At 42.4% G+C, this 17,904-nt stretch overlaps 1 protein-coding gene across 1 annotated transcript in view; it reads right to left on the bottom strand.

Moving 5' to 3' along the window:
• LOC126474821 (probable chitinase 10) overlaps positions 1-17,904 on the bottom strand; it is a 190,856-nt gene that overhangs the window by 40,380 nt on the left and 132,572 nt on the right. Inside the window, exons 31-32 of the mRNA XM_050102295.1 lie at positions 14,739-14,874; positions 8,016-8,158 (exon numbers count right to left, since the gene is read on the bottom strand). Coding sequence (XP_049958252.1) covers positions 8,016-8,158; positions 14,739-14,874 — 279 coding nt within the window. The remainder of the gene's footprint in view (positions 1-8,015; positions 8,159-14,738; positions 14,875-17,904) is intronic.

Raw genomic sequence — 17,904 nt, forward strand, 5'->3', positions numbered from 1 at the left:
AGAAAAAAAGAAAGAAATGAGTCACAACTGAAGACTACTGGAATAGTATTACATTAGTGTGTGAAATATACACTGCAAGGAAAAAATTTAGTACACAATGTTGATTTTGATCCAATGATGGCATGTGCCACCTTGGGCGATAGTAGATGTACTGATAATGTTTCTGTGGTGTCACCGCCAGACACCACACTTGCTAGGTGGTAGCTTAAATCGGCCGCGGTCCATTTAGTACATGTCGGACCCGCGTGTCGCCACTGTGAGATCGCAGACCTAGCGCCACCACAAGGCAGGTCTCGTGATACGAACAAGCACTCGCCCCAGTTGTACGGATGACCTAGCTAGCGACTAGATGTACGAAGCCTTTCTCTCTCATTAGCCGAGAGACAGAATAGCCTTCAGCTAAGTTAATGGCTACGAACCAGCAAGGCGCCATTAGCCTTACAGTGACTGTAATTAAAGTCTCCTGTGTATAGTCAAGAGCGATGTACCACAATGATTGATTAAAGATAAGTATTAATCCAGCTACGTACTTTTCTTCATAGCATTAATTACGTAGCCTGTTCCAGTACTTCACGCCCGTCTGCGTTAGTCTAGCGTGCATTTTCAGCCATCTCGAACTACAAGGTGTTGGCCCAGCTGCCGACACATCACATGGCGACGAGTCTACAAAGGCTCTTGTGTTTTACTTTGCCCTAATTTATTTGTGTCATGGCTTCTCCACATTCTCCAGATGTACTGTCCGAATTTTATCGCTTGCAGAATCAGCAGACGCAGGTGTTATTGGATGCCCTTGGACAGCTCGTCCAGGGTCAACGTGCCATTCAAACCGATGCGGCCGCCGCCGCTTCACTGCTACCGCAGCCACAACCTGCCGTTGCACCACCATTTCGAAGTTTTGACCAAACCCACGAGACTTGGCGGGAATGGTCCCGCCAGTTTGCCTTCCACCTCGCCGCCTACAGAATTGAAGGTAATGAGCGGCAGCCGTTTTTGCTTTCTTGTGTCGGTGTGTCCACATACCATGTGATAGTGAAATTGTTTCCCCGACGCAACGTAGCAACTTTGTCCTATGAGGAAATTTTGTCTGCTTTAGATGCCTATTTCAAAGAAACAGTTAATGTGGTTGCAAAGCGGTATACGTTTTTTCGTACAAAATGTACGGCCGGTCAAACTAATAGGGAGTGGGTAGCAACATTGCAAGGACTTACTAGGGACTGTGCCTTTGACTGTGACTGTGGTCTTTCTTATTCAGATACAATGGTACGTGATGCAATTGCACAGAACGTTTCTTATGTTCGCATACGGGAGCAAATTTTGAAACTAGTAAATCCCTCCCTTCAACAAGTGATAGACATATTGGATAGACAGGACACACTTGACTGTGCTCAGGAATCTTTTGAAACTTCGCCAGCTGTGTGTAACATTAACCGGCCCGCCGAGCGCGCTTGCGCTACGCGGCCCGGTAAACTGCCCTCGCGTACGTCCGCAGAGCTGCCGCCGCGCGCTAAGCCAGGTGTGCCGCGCCAGCACACAAATGTAGTGAAATCATGCCCGCGGTGTGCTACTAGACATTCGCGTGAACATTGCCCGTCACGCCAAGCTATTTGCTTTTTCTGTAACAGGAAAGGACATGTTCAAAGTGTTTGCCAGAAAAAGCTCCGATCAGACAATCACAATCATTCCAGGCCCTTTGCTTCGCGCCGGAATCGAACCAAGGACACTCAGGATCGTGGACCTTCGCCCATGGACATTCATGTAGTTAATTCCGATTCGTCCAGTGCCACTTTCTCTAACAGTGACTGTGTTCGTCCCACAAAAACTGTGCGTCGACGTCGCCGGAAATCATGTCAATTAGCCAATGATTCGGTACCAGTGTCTGTTCAAATTGCACAAAACAGTCGCTCTTGTCGTCAGCAGGACAATAAACTTTTTGTGGACTTAGACTTTGAAGGCAAAGTGGTACCATTCCAGCTTGATACCGGAGCTGCAGTTTCATTGCTCAATCACGACACGTACAAACAACTGGGCGCCCCTCCGTTGCGTGCCGCAAATGTTCAGTTAAAAAGTTATTCCGGACAGACAATACCTGTGTTAGGACAGTGCACTCTTCTTGCAACATATAGGGGACAATCAACACTTGTGTCATTTTACGTTCTTCGTTCTTCTACTGCAGTGAACTTGTTTGGTTTAGATTTATTTCAGTTGTTTAACATGTCTATTGTAAATCAGGTCCTACCAGTGAATCAAACTGTGCCTTCAGACAGTGTTTCTCGTCTGTGTGACGAATTTGCAGACATTTTTGCACCGGGCTTAGGTTGCGCTAAAAACTATGAAGCACATTTGGAACTGAAGGTCAACGCGCAACCGCAATTTTTCAGAGCGCGCAATGTTCCTCACGCATTGCGTCAGGAGGTCGCAAGAACATTGAACAATGTAGAATCACAAGGTGTGAGTGAATGTGCGCAATGCCTCTTCTCTTTCAGCTCCGCTTCATCGCTTACGCCATACAGGTGTTCCGTTCGTCTGGACGACGGAATGCGAACGCGCCTTTCGCCAGTTGAAGTCGGCGTTGCTTTCTAATACTTGCCTTACGCCATTCGATCCCCAGAAACCCCTTTTGTTGATGGTAGATGCATCAGATTTCGGGATCGGTGCTGTGCTTGCACACAAAGTTGGCTCCCATGATTGCCCTATTGCCTTTGCGTCCAAATTGCTCTCGTCTGCGCAAAGAAATTATTCACAGATAGAGAAAGAAGCTTTGGCTCTCGTGTTTGGTGTTACTAAGTTCCATGATTTCTTGTATGGTCATCATTTTACCATCATCACAGACCACAAACCTTTGACATCGCTTTTTCATTCGACCAAGCCTGTACCTCCACGTACAGCGCAGAAATTCATTCGCTGGTCTATTTTCCTCTCGCAGTACCGCTACGATATCTTGTATCTGTCCACTGCTAAGCATGGAAACGCCGATGCGTTGTCCCGTTTGCCTGTTGCTGAGGATAAAGCATTCGATTCTTCCGAACTTGCTTGCATGTTCATTGATTCGGAAACCGATGAAGTGGTCGAATCGTTTCCGATTGATTTTCGTCGTGTAGCTACAGCCACAGCTGCTGACCCTGTCCTTGCTACTGTTTTGCGTTTTGTTGCTACGCAATGGCCTTTGTCAAAGTCTCGGATCGAGGATCCATTGGTTCGCCGATTTTTTGCTCACAAGGAGCGACTTTTTGTTCGACGTGGTGTTCTGTTGTTGCGTTCTGAGAATGATCAGTCCCGAGTCGTGGTCCCACGTTCGTTACAGTCCTGTGTCTTACGGCTTCTTCACCAAGGACATTGGGGTATAGTGCGAACGAAACAACTTGCTCGTCGGCACTGCACTTGGTTCGGAATCGATGCTGCGATTACGAATATGTGTTCTTCTTGCCCGGCGTGTGCCGAACACCAATCCGCACCGCCGCGGAAAGTCTTTGCATGGCCAAAAGCCACTTCCCCTTGGCGCCGCTTGCACATTGATTTTGCTGGTCCATTCTGGAATGCTCGATGGTTGCTTCTGGTCGATGCCTTCAGTAATTTTCCTTTTGTTGTCCGGATGTCTTCCACGACGTCCTCCGCCACCATCCAAGCGTTGTCTGCTATCTTTTGCATTGAAGGTCTTCCGCAGACTATTGTTTCCAACAATGGCCCACAATTCATGTCCGCAGAATTTCAGTCATTCTGCCAGGCCAATGGTATTCAACATCTGACATCCGCGCCGTTTTTGCCTCAGTCAAACGGTGCCGCTGAACGATTGGTCCGGACTTTCAAGTCACAGATGTTGAAATTGAAAGAGTCGCATTCTCGGGAGGACGCATTGTTGCTCTTTTTGTCTTCGTATCGCTCTCAGCCCCGAGATGGTCGCTCGCCGGCTGAGTTGCTCCATGGTCGTACTCATCGCACCTTGATGTCTTTGCTGCATCCGCCGCATCAGGTTCCTGTGCAGCGGCAGACTCCTGCTTTTGCTCCTGGCGACGTTGTATTTTATCACAACTATCGAGGTTCACGGCGTTGGCTCGCAGGGCGCATTCTTCGCTGCCTCGGCCGCGCGATGTATTTGGTTTTGGGGGCCTCTGGTGAGGTGCGTCGGCATCTCAATCAGCTGCGCCTCTGTCGTCGCACGGGTTCTGCCGCTCCCCGTCTGCTTTCAGCGACGGTGCCGTCCGGTCAGCACCCTGGGGACCCATCTACTGGCTCGCCTCATCCCCAGGTTTTACCGACGATGCCTTCCATTTTGCCCCATGGCGACGCGCCGCCGCAGCAGCCGCCGCCGCCGCCGCCGCCGCCTGTTCTCCCACCGGCGCCGCCCGCATTCGACGCTTCGCTGCAGCCGCCAAGCGCCTCCCTGGGTCACGCGCCGCCGATCGCTTCCCGTGACCAGCTGTCCTCCGCCATGGAACTCTTGCCCGCTCCGGACCACATGACGTCATCGCGCGTCGGGTACCCCGACGCAATGGACGTCGACCCTTCGGCCCCTCCTGTCTCATTAAGGGCGCATACACCGCATGTTGACGTGCACCCTGGACTAGGTTTTCAGGCGTTTCCTAGCTCCCCTCGGACCCAATGGCCGGGTGCGGGTGGCACAGCCTCGCCTGTTGTTAGGCTCCCCACCTCATCGCATACGTCAACATGGGGTCCTCCCCACGGCGGGCGGAAGCCTTATCTCACGACCGTTCGCCGATTTGCGGGGGAGGAATGTGGTGTCACCGCCAGACACCACACTTGCTAGGTGGTAGATTAAATCGGCCACGGTCCATTTAGTACATGTCGGACCCGCGTGTCGCCACTGTGTGATCGCAGACCTAGCGCCACCACAAGGCAGGTCTCGTGATACGAACAAGCACTCGCCCCAGTTGTACGGACGACCTAGCTAGCAACTAGATGTACGAAGCCTTTCTCTCTCATTAGCCGAGAGACAGAATAGCCTTCAGCTAAGTTAATGGCTACGAACTAGCAAGGCGCCATTAGCCTTACAGTGATTGTAATTAAAGTCTCCTGTGTATAGTCAAGAGCGATGTACCACAATGATTGATTAAAGATAAGTATTAATCCAGCTACGTACTTTTCTTCATAGCAGTAATTACGTAGCCTGTTCCAGTACTTCACGCCCGTCTGCGTTAGTCTAGCGTGCATTTTCAGCCATCTCGAACTACAAGGTGTCGGCCCAGCTGCCGACACATCAGTTTCGACATCATCCACCATAGCACAGAGGCATAGCAGTCAGAATGCCATCTGTGTCAATGCTTTAATAGGGAATACTCACAGCCAGAAGGTTCACTGTTGTGGAAACATGAGAAGCAAGCAAGCAACCATGCCTTGGAGATAAACTCATACTTCCTACAGCAAACTGAGCGAGTTTGAAAGGGTCAAACTGTGGCAGCAAACTGAGTGAGTTTGAAAGGGGTCAAACTGGAGCCTTCTGAGTGGCAAGGTTGTCCTTTCAGAGAGTTACCACAAAAGTTGGACGTGCTGCATCAGCTCCCCAACAATGCTGGTATCAGTGATCATGTGAGCATTCTCACACCTGTAGATGAGATTCTGGGCATCCATGCAGCACAGATGCCCACCAGGATCATCATATTATAAGGGCAGCAGTGGCTGATCATACAGTTACAACAGAATTGATAAGAGGCCTTGTGAGCCCAAACGTGTCAAAACAAACTGTCTTTCACTCATGCCACACCACTGACATGCACAGCTCAACTGGTCACATCAGACGACCACATGGAAGATGGAATGACACACCGTGGTCTTCATCAATGAAAGCAGATCCTGCCTGCATGCAAGTGATGGTTATTTGAATGCACAATGTAGACCCAGTGAAAGCTGTCTCATACAGTGCATTCATGTAAGACACAATGGACCCACACAAGGCTTTATGGTCTGGAATGCAATAAAGTATAAATCTTGTTCACATTTAATGTTCCTGGAGGGGATGCTAACCAGTGCAGAATGTTGTTAGACCTGTTCTTTTGCCATTCTTGCAACAGGAAGATGATGTGTTGTTCCAACAGTATAGTGCTTGTCCACAGACTGCCATGCTGTGCAAGATGTGCAGCAACTTCCTTGGCCAGTAAAATCTCCAGACTTGTCTTCAACAAGCACCTGTTGGATACGATAGGGTGAGAAGTGAATTGTGCGACTCGCCAACCAACAACTCTTATAGAACTATGTGAAAACGCCAATCAGGCATGATGTAACATATCCCAGGACAGTATTTGCCATCTGTGTGATGAACTAGATGTCAGAGTCAGTGCCTGCATTGCCACTTGTGGAGGCTACACCACATACTAATACGGGTGTTTCAACATGGGTTGATACCTGGCACCTCAGAACTACTTGTGCCATTTATCTGCAACTATAATCATTTCATGCACTCCATATGTACTGTTGCAAAAATAAACCTTGAGTGAACTAGAAACCTCTAAAATGGTGTACTCCCTGGCAGTGTATATAACTGTATAAATCACGTTTAGTTCTACATCAACAGATACTTAGTCACTTCATACTTCCTTATTCTGGCCAAAAACTACTTCAAGACACAAGTCATATTAGTCTCTTAACTGTCTACTATTGTGTAATTTACCAGGTGTACCGGTGTGAAATGAGCATTAAGGTACAAATGTGTCAACAGGGAACATTTGTTGTGAACGAGCATTAATTTTTTTGTTTGGTTTGTATGACATCTGTCAAAGATATTTAGTATACATCAAGTCATGGAACAAACAACATCATATGTTTTCATAGTGTTAACAATGTCGAATTTTGTACCAGAAAGTGATGATTTGCGGAAAGTATTAATTTTTTGTTTTCATTTGAAAAAAAAAGTGCTGCAGAGTCGCATTGAATGCTTGTCGAGGCATATGGTGATCATACTCTATCAGAAGCAATATGCACAAGATGATTTTGATGTAAGAAATGAAGAACGTGGAAGACCACCAAAAAAGTTCAAAGATGCCGAATTGCATGCAATATTGGATGAGTATGACACTTTGAGTCAGAAGCAAATGCCAGCAATGCTAAACGTTGCACAAAAAACAATTTCTGACCTTTTGAAAGCTATGGGAAAGATCCAAAAGTGTGGAAAATGGGTACCACATGAATTGACTGAAAGACAGATGGAAAACCGAAAAACCATTTGTCAAATTTTGCATTGAATTGTTACTGGTGATGAAAAATGGATTTATTTTAAGAATCCTAAACGGGAAAAATCATGGGTTAATCCAGGACAATGATCAACATCGACTGCAAAACCAGATCGATTTGGCAAGAAGACAATGCTCTGTGTTTGGTGGGATCAGAAAGGTGTGGTGTATCATGAGCTTCTAAAACCCAGTGAAACTGTGAATACTAATCACTACTGACAACAAATGATCAATTTGAACTATGCATTGATCGAAAAAAGACCAGAATGTGCCAGAAGACATGGCAAAGTAATTTTTTTTACATGACAATGCACCTGCACACAAAGCAAAACTGGTTCAGGATACAATCAAAACACTTGGCTGGGAGCTGCTACCCCACCCGCCGTATTCACCAGATTTGGCCCCTTCTGACTACCATTTGTTTTCATCAATGGGACACACATTGGCTGAGGAATACTTCAATTCCTACGAAGAACTCGAAAATTGGGTGTCTGATTGGTTTGCTTCAAAAGACGAACATTTCTATTGGCATGGTGTCCACAGATTGCCAGAAAGGTTGTCGAAATGTATAGAAAGCAATGGTCAGTACTTTGAATAAAATGTTTTTACTTTTCAGTTCAAAATTAGTGTTTCATTTAAAAAAAAAAAAAAAAAAAAAAAAAAAAAAAAAAAAAGAGAGAGAGAGAGAGAGAGAGAGAGAGAGAGAGAGAAAGAAAGAAAAGAAAAAAAAAAGAAAAAAATGCTCATTTTATACCGGTACACCTGGTAAAAGCTTTTATCATTTTCCTACTTTGATACAATTAAACAGAATTATTAATAACTTTTATGAATTCTTACAGCATTGAATGTGACATCAACATCTTCTGGATGTGTGTACATTGGAGCCACATGGCCAGTTATCTTATCCCACTGTCCATGGAAATCATATGTCATCACTGCAATCCAGTCTAGATTCTGGGAAAGTGTTGGAACATCATAACCTGCAATCATTAACAGATATAATTAATATTCTCTCCATAGAAATTGATCTCACAGAAGTGATTTGATACCAGTAAGAAAGACATAAACAAAAGCATAAAATTATGAGTCAGAATCATTATACAGTACTTTCATCCAGCATATAAAATTTTAGTATTGCTGATAGTCACATATAAAAGCTTTTGGAAGTATTACTTCCTTCGTTTGGAAGGTACAGACTAGGCAAGATTAAAATGGAAGGGTAGCCACTCTGACCCCAGGATGAGAGGTATGCAACTGTTGTGAGCATGAGAAAGACAAAGATTTTTATTTTGTGTTGTTTTGTACATGTTTTTGGCAGTACCATGCTAATATTTTGCCTGTAAGTACTGGCCAGAAGTTGTTCTCATAACTATATACATTTCTTAAGTGAAATTTCCTTTTGATCTATTAATTTTTAGTCACTATTATTTCTACCATAATGATATAAACTTCGTAGTGACCTCACAATAATTGAATAGTGTACAAAAAAATCAAAGTCCATTATTGAAATTTCTACTGCCCGTTGTCCTGTCAAAAACTGTGAGAAATAAAGTACAGGTTTTGTCTCAACAGCATAAACTAATATTTCTGCACAGACCTGTCTGATAATTGATTCTGAATTACTGAAATGTTAATTGTTGTTAAACCATTATGATAGTTATTCTGAAATAACACTTCATTTTCCCTATGCTTCATAAATACTTTTATTTTCAGATCATTTGTTTTTCATTTTATGAATTGATTTCTACGCGTATGGCACTTTAGATGTTCCTGGCTTATCTGTTGAATATGTGGCTCTTGGGAGTGTATCACGTAAATCCCACAACATTTCTTCAAGGCGGCTGCTCGACATTCTCAGATTGATTCTGCTGGTAAGTAACAATTGCTGGTGACAACAGTGCAATTGTCTTTTTATGCAGGCTTTACACAAATGTCATGCAAGTGCAACTGAGTTGCTTTCAGATGGATGAGGTAACAGGTCCATACCCCACTACTGGGCATTACAACTACCCAAGGATGCCCTTTGGCCATCAAGATGCCCATGCCACATTTCAACATTTTGCTAATTTACTTTCACAAAGCTTAAGGCTGATCATGTGTCTAGTGTACCCAGATGACATAATTGTCTTTTCAAGTGTGTTGAGAGAACATGAAGAGTGATTCAGAAATGTGCTAATTCATGTTAGTAATGCTGACCTAAATTTGAAATTAGAAAAGTGTAGTTTCATGCAATCCCAAGTACACTATCTAGGCCGCATAATTCCAGCAGATGTTGTAAGACAAGACCTGCAATTCAAGAATGAAACAAATGTATTTACACCACAATGAAACTTAAAAGAACCGCATTCATTTCTAGTGTTAACAAATTACTGTCGAAATTTCATGGAGAACTATGCAGCCACCTTAAGACCTCTCAAGAAATTACTAAAGAAGGAAACTCATTTTGTTTGGTCAATGGACTGCAAGAGTACCACATTAAAACTGAAAGAAATTCTTACAACATCACCTGCTTTGGCTTATCCAAATGTTGTGCTAGTACTGTCACTGTCAGCTGCATTTTGAGTCAAATACAAGAGGGTGAAGAATAACCATTTGGTTATGCATTACATCCTCTGAATCAAGCTGAGTAAAACTAGAGTGCCATAGAAAAGAAACTTCTGGAACTTGTTTCTGGCACTCACTACTTTCAGTGTGACCTATATGGACAACAGTTCACAACAATTACAAGTCATGCAGCTTTACAATGGATTCTGAGTTTAAAAGATCCCAGCAGCAGACTTGCGAGACGGGCCTTAAAATTTGTTAAATATGACTACATGATCAAATTACAAGACTGGCAAGTTAAATCAGAATGCAAATGCCTTGAGAATGAAAATTAAGATCTTGCTAGTAGTTGATGTCTTATTGAGGAACTAAAAAAGGCACAAGAGTCCAATCCTGAGTGTAAGAATTTGGCTGCCTCACCAGCTTTTATTATAAGGGATGGCATTTTATGAGTATTTAAGAAAACAATTCTTGCAGAACAGATAGTAGTTCCAAAGGTTACTGGCAGGTGGTATATACTGTAACATTGTTATGACAGCTTACTTGCATGCCGTAATGGGAAAAGTCCCTTGCAAGTGTGCATCACACACTGTTAATAGCGGACACAACAAAACAAAGATGGAGAAGATTATATTCAAACTGTCTCCCTTGTGATAAGAGAGGGCAAGGATGAAGATCAAATATAGTTCTTCAAACTTTGCTTGAGGCAGCAGGACCTTTGGAAATCACAGCCCTTGATATCGTGGGACTGTTTCCCATAATGGACCAAAATCCCAGATATATTTTATCTGCCACTGACAAGTTTTCTCGCTTTCTTATTATGATAACCACTGAAGATATGCCAGATGAGACAATTGTGAAAGCATTTGTAACTCAAGGTAATGTCATTTGAGAGTACAGAGACCATTGGAACAGATCAAGGGACAAACATCATGTTCATTCTTATGGTACATGTATGTCAGCTACTTAAAAAAAAAAAAAAATGGTGAGCTATGCCATTTCACTCTAACAGTAATGGCAGGGTTGAACACATTCATAAAGCTATAATTAAGATGTTGTCTTCTTATGTGAACAATCCTCACCAAGACTGGGATCTTATATTGTCATTTGTGATTTTGTCATACAATGACAGGGTACGTGAAATAAGAGGTTTAAGTCCCTATGAGGTTGTTTACGGTTACAAAGTGCCTTCCCCTTTTGAGGTAGAGAAGTTGTCATATGAAGTAAATTCAAATGAAGTGTAGAACCTGGTTAAAATATTGAATTTATTTGGAAGGGAGTTCAGCAGAACAATGCAACTGCAACACAAAAGCAACAGTTCTGTAGTTGAAAGAATGCTAGGCTGCTGCTATACCAAGAAGGAGATTATTTGATCTTATGACTAGCCACCATCAAACTGGGCAGAAAAAAAGAAATTTACATACTGTCATGAATAGTTCTCCTCTGCCAGTCTTTTCACCTCAGAGTAATACTTGCAACCTACATCCTCAATTATTTGCTGGATGTATTTCAATCTCTGTCTCCTACAGTTTTTACCCTCTATAGCTCTAGTACCAAGGAAGTTAGTACCCGATGTCTTAACACATTTCCTGTCATTCTGTCCCTCCTTCCTGTCTTCACCAATTCTGCAGAGAACCTCCCCATTACTTATCTTATCAGTCCGCCTTCTTTTCAAAGCATAGTAGTGTTATATCCTGGACCCAAATTTCAGTTTTCTGCCCAACTATAAGAACTCTGAAACCATATTAAACCATCACCAAACAGCCCAATGAATATCACGTGAACAACTCGTTGAGCTAGTGCTGACCTCTCGTCGTGATTCCAAGAACCTTTCAAACCACCCTCATAGTAGAATGTGCACAGCCACAGCAGCTGATTACATGCCTTGGCCAGTTCCAGTAGACTGTACCAACGTGAAGTGCACAAGTTAATGGCAAATTTTATTTTTCCACTGGCATGATTCGTAATTTTTCAACCTCACCTAGAAATGTTTTCTTTAATTAGAACTATTGTTTTGTATTTGTCTTATGAAATGCTTATTTTTGTGACTGTTCCAAACAATAGTCTTTTATCACTGCCCTTATATGTTCATTTGATATTTCATTGTCATGATTTATTTTTACAATCTTTCCATTCAGTTTAACTGAAATGAATTACCTTGCTTTTGCAATCATATAAATTTGAGCTGTAGGATTCATCATTCAGTTGTTTATCATACGATTTATTATTTGTTTATGAGATGCATTAATTCAATGACAAGTATCCATGGTTTGTGGTTGGCATTTTATGCTTTTGTTAGTTAAATCTATTTAATTTCATTCATAGTTCTGCTCGATGCTCAGAAAGATTTAATCAAGGGAGATGGCTTGGTGCCTTCTGCACATTAATATAGGTTCAATTTTGAACTTTTCTTTGGTCTATTAAATAGTTACAATGTTACTTAGATGATGTAAGCTGTGGTACTAATAAACTTGAAATAAATTTTACTTATAATGTTTCCATCCTCCTTGATTAATTGTGAACTAACAGTTGTGTTTCAAAACTCTATTCAGTGATTTCAATCTACCCTTTTTCAGGCTGGCAACAAATTGGTGCTACCCCGGGGGTTTCCTTGACATTGTAAGGATGTTGAACACTGCGTGCTCACATAGTCTTAAAAAACTTAATGCAGTCTGACGAGATGGCCTTCAATGTCATGTGGCCTTTATTATATTACAAATCACACTGGGTCCATTACCTCCTCTAATAATGCTAGAATTCAATCATTCACTTCATTTATTGACCTTAAAAACTGATCTGTAAATATGTATTGATTATTTTTACATTATATCCTAATCCTTGTCATATGAGTGTTTCAGTTACTTGCACTCGTTAAAACCATACATGAAACCAGCTTTGGTTACCTTTGTAATACTGGCACCATTACAGTCCTATGCTGTCACCATACTGTGATGCAACAATTATACTCACACTCCAAGATTTGAAGTGTTAAATGGAATTAAAATATTTTACCCCAGTGTGATTGTCGAATTCAACCATGGAGAATTCTTACAGGGAGAGAGAAGAAGATATACGTACATTGTGCCCACAGGCCCCAGATGTGAGAAATGTTTATTATTTAAATTTTACAAAGGGACTGCCTTTTTGTCATTTACCTTTCTGCTAAAACAACAACAATCGAACAGCTCAAGCTGCAATAGGCTGTATTGTCAGCAAAGCTGCCCTGCCAATCAGATCACATTGCAGGATCACCTGACTTGTGAGAGTGAAGGCTCTTGGAGCTGCGGCCGAAAAACGTCTTCCTCTTCCGTTCTAAGCTGCCACCAACAGCAGACATTAAGTGGCTTAGTTTCATTAAGTGGCTTAGTTTCTTTACCTTGGCATTTTCTTCTCCTCAGAGATGGGTCTGGGGCTATTGGAGCAACCTTCTCTCAACCACCTGGCAATTCTCATCATGTGATGCCTATGAGCAATAAACTAATATGGTTTCTTTTTCTAAACACGAGTACCATATATTAAGTACAAGCTCACAACACTTTCCAATCCTGACTACTTTCCCAAGTGGGTGTACAGCTTTTCTGCATGCACAGTTGTGCTGTTGTATGTGCACCACAGTGTAGGATTGAAATGGCATGGCAACTGGAAATGTATACCCAAAAGTTGAAGTATGTGGAATTGTATTACTCTTGTAAGCAAAAGTCAAAATTGTACTCCAATTCACCATGAAATTCTGGCTTTATATGGACAAACTGCAGTGTTGCTTGCAGCCATAGTGAAATGGTGCCAACATTCTAACCAAGGCTGCACATAAGATGCTGATCAGAAGGAAGGGAAGATCTTGCACCTTATGATTTCCATCTTTTTGGCAATCTGAAAGAACATGGGGAGGATTTTCTAATGATGAGAACATTCACACAGTGGTTCTCAAACAGCTCCTTGACCAATGAGAGGATTTATATTCTCAAGGAACCAAATAGTTCATAGAACATTCTGACAGTTGTTAACAGAGACTTGGTGACTATGCTGAAAAATGTTGTTATGTAACTGGGTCAGTTACAAGTGTAGTGCAGTATTCAATAAAAGTTACTTGGCCTGCCATAATAAAGTGTAACTTACTTTCTGGAGTCCCTTTATAAAATCAGTACTCCTGTTAGTCTTATATGGCGTAGATCCCACACACTCGAGGAGTGAGGAGGATGGATAGCCTTGTCTGCTCTCATGCTCTTTATAGGTAGGTCCCTCTCAGCCTTGGGTCTGAGTGACTTACCCTTCATTTTTACCTTCCCCAACCTATCTCTCTCTCCGCCCTGAGGAAGGAACTATTACTTCCAAAAGCTAAGAAGAGTGCCTCTTTTACTTTTACATGTGTCTATTGGCAGTCCTACACATTTCACATCCTGAATGTAAGTAATGGCCAGCAATTCTGTCTTACAATTTATTAGTTTTCTTGATTGAATTTGCTTCAGGATATAAGTTACTAGTTGCGAGTTCCACAAGACTAACTATGTATGAGGACTGAAAGGGGAGAAAAAATATTGCAGGGTTGGTGTATTGGTTCAATCATGAACTGCAACATATTCCTTAAAACACTGTTACATTAAATTTACTGACTATGGAAAGAATAAGCAATGTGTATGAGTTAAAAGCAACTGAACCTAGTAGAAATATTACTTTCAATATCATGCAGCACCATAGAAGAGGTTAAATCATTCCAGAATTAATTATGTTTTCACTTAATAGTGGAATATGCCTTGATTTCAAGTTTTGTTGGTGCATTAAATGCAATATTATACTTAAAAAAATCAATCTGTGCTTGAATCCTGTAGATAAAAGATCTATATTAATGAGCCACACATGCACATTTTGGAAATTGGAATTCTGGGTTAGAAGGCACTCATTAACCACTTTTAGAATGTTACTGCTTTGAATCAGTAACTTCACTGTCTTGCGCATAGTTTTAAAAGCCCGTTTCGATGCTAAAGTTGTTAATATTTTGAGGATTTAACGACACATTACCAGCATCAACAACAGCCTTGCTAGGAGAAACAGCAGCTGTCAACAGCAATCCCTTTGGGTTGAATGCTGCCCTCAGTTCTCTCACAAAAGCAGCAAAGGCTTCTTTGTCTGAATCTGGTCCTTTCTTGCAGTCTACCTATTAAATGAAATTCACCATAATTAGGCAGTTCTGTGGACTACATTTGAATTATTTATATTATACAATACAGCCGCTAAAAGAAATTTGACAGTAAAATCTTTTTTTACATTGTAATTTATAGCTACTACGTTACAATGTATTAGTGTTGTGTAATAATCAAAATGCACCAAGATAAGTATGAACTGATCAGTGTAACACAGGAATATCTAATACAATAAAGACACCAAATTCTAAATTCAACTGAAATAATATTTTGGTTGCAGTATTCCTTCAAATACCACAGTTACATATTCATTACAATAATGGAAATTTCTGGATGAAGCAATACATAAAATAAAGGAACGGCAACTTCTCACACACAGCGGGTTGATGCACAGAGCACAGACAACAACATTCACTCTGGCTTTCAGACAACAGCTCTTTTTCTAGCAAAAGTACACAAATTTACACACACACTTGACACAGACATCTCAATGCACATTCCTATGGCTATGACGATTAATTATACTCAATTATTGAAAGTAGTTGCCTGAGCTGATGGTGAGGAGGGGCTAGGGAAGGACACAAGGAATGAGTAGTGGGAAAGAGCAGGTCTTTGGACAGGTGACTGTGCAGCTACACAACAAGATGAAACAAGCACAGAGGGTTTATCAAAAAGAGAGAGAGAGAGAAAGAGAGAGAGAGAGAGAGAGAGAGAGAGAGAGAGAGAGAGAATGCCTGCATGGGGGAGAGGGGGAGGGGGGGAGGAAGAGTGGAGAGTGGCGAGAGAAATCAGTGAATGATCTGGATGGAGAACTAGTGGTGTGGATAGACGAGATAAGGGAAAACAGTTTAGCAGAGATTTGGGCAAGGGGACTGTGAGAGCACAAGATATGTTGGAGAGACAACTCCAATCTGCATAGTTCAGAGAAACTTGTGCTGGAAGGGAGTATCCAAATGGCTTGTGTAGTCATTTGTATTATGGTATGCAGCATGTTGAGTGACTGGATGATCAAGTTTGTGGTTTGCCACAGTCTGGTCCTGGCCATAAATGTCAGTACGCAGTTGGTTACTTGTCATGCCTGAGTAGAATGTTGTACAGTAATGGCAGCACTTGTGATACATAACGTGGCTGCTTTCAGATATGGCCCTGCCTTTTATTGGGTAGGAAATGCCTGTGATTGGACTGCAGGAGGTGGTGGCTTACAGAATGGGACACATTTTGAAAGTGAGCTGACTGCAAGGGAATAAATAGGGTGCAGAATGGGGAATAGGATTAAAATAGGGATGGACAATGATATTCTGTAGGTTGGGTAGGTGGCAGAACACTACTTTGTCGAAAGTGGGTAGGATTCTGGGTAGGATATCTCTCATCTCAGGACACAATGAGAGTATTCCCTGGTGGAGGATGTCGAGCTTTTCAAAGCAATGGTGATAGTGAGTGATCAGATGAGTGCTGATCAGTGATTGGTTAACAAGTTTACTGGTGTCAGAGAAGCAGATGGCATGGGAGATTTGTTTATGGATGATCTGAATGGATACTGTCTGCCAGTAAAGGCTCTGGTAATGTTATCAACATATCTTGAAAATTCCTGTATTCGACTGCAGATGTGGCATTCATGGATGGTGAGGCCATAAGGAAGATATTTTTTTGACATAGAACAGGAGACAGCTGTCAAATTGGAGACACTGTCATAGGTTGGTATGCCTGATACAGACATATTTATGCAGCCATCTGAGAAATGGAGATCAACATCAAAGAATGTGTTTCAATGAGTTGAGTTGTCTGTCCATGTAAAAAGTACCAACCTCCAACAGTACCTCTGCTTTGATAGCTGTCCCTCTTTCCACATCAAAAAATCCCTTCTTATCAGCCTCACCATCTGTGGATGCTGCATCTCTCGTGGTAAGCAGGAGTTGTTGATACACACCAATAACCTTACCAAAACCTGTACTGACAAACAGTATCCCATCCTACTCATCCATAAACAAATCTCCCATGCCATCTACTATTAACTGATGAGCACTCCCAGAGTACAGTTCTGCTTCCCACTCAACCTACAGAACATCCCTGCCCATCCCTATTTCAATCCTACTCCCCATCCTGTACCTCATAGGTCATTTCATTGTGGTCAACCCACATGCAAGACCTGTTCCATAAACAAACCCACCACCTCCTACCCCAGTCCAGTTACAGGCATTTTTTACCCAATAAAGAGCAGGCTACATTTGAAAGCAACCATGTTATGTATCACCTATGCTGCAATTACTGTACAGCATTCTATGTGGGCATGACAAGTAACCAACTGTGTACTCGCACAAATGGCCATCACCATACTGTGGCAAACTGCAAACTTCACTGTCCAGTTCCCAAACATGCTGTGCATCACAAAAAAAGACTTCAACAGCTGCTTTGTTATGTGGGTCATTTGGATACTCCCTTCCTGCACAAGTACCTCTGAACTATGCAGATGGGAACTGTCTATTCAATATATACTGCATTCTCACAACCCCCTTGGCCTAAGCCTCTGCTAAACTGTTCCCACTGCCTAACCTTAACTTTTCCCTTCTCTCTTCTGTCCATATCACTCCTTCTTGATCCAGATCATGCATTGCCCTTCTCCATCATTCACACTTCCACTCCCCCCCCCCCCCCTCTCCCTCCCCAACATGCTGACGTTCTCTCTTGTCCTTTTCAACTCCTCTCCCTTTCTCCTTCCTCATCCTCATCTTTCTCTGCACCCCCCCCCCCTCCTTTGCCCTTAATCAGCCCCTCCTTGCATTCTTCTCTATAACCCTCCCCCCCCCCTCCCTTGCCCTTAATCAGCTCAGGCAACTGCTTTCAATAACCGAGTATCAATAATTAGTCTTGCCGTGACCACGGGAGTGTGCATTTTGGTGTCTGTGTGGTTGTATGTGGGAATGTGTTTGTTTTGCCAGAAAAAACACTAGTGCTTGAAAGCTAGTATGGAGTGCTGTTTTCTGTTATGTGTTCCTGTGATTCAAACATCAGTCTGATATGTGTCTGTGGCTGAATTTCCTATATTT

This window comes from Schistocerca serialis, chromosome 4, assembly GCF_023864345.2.
Source record: "Schistocerca serialis cubense isolate TAMUIC-IGC-003099 chromosome 4, iqSchSeri2.2, whole genome shotgun sequence".
NCBI classification, from domain to species: domain Eukaryota; kingdom Metazoa; phylum Arthropoda; class Insecta; order Orthoptera; family Acrididae; genus Schistocerca; species Schistocerca serialis.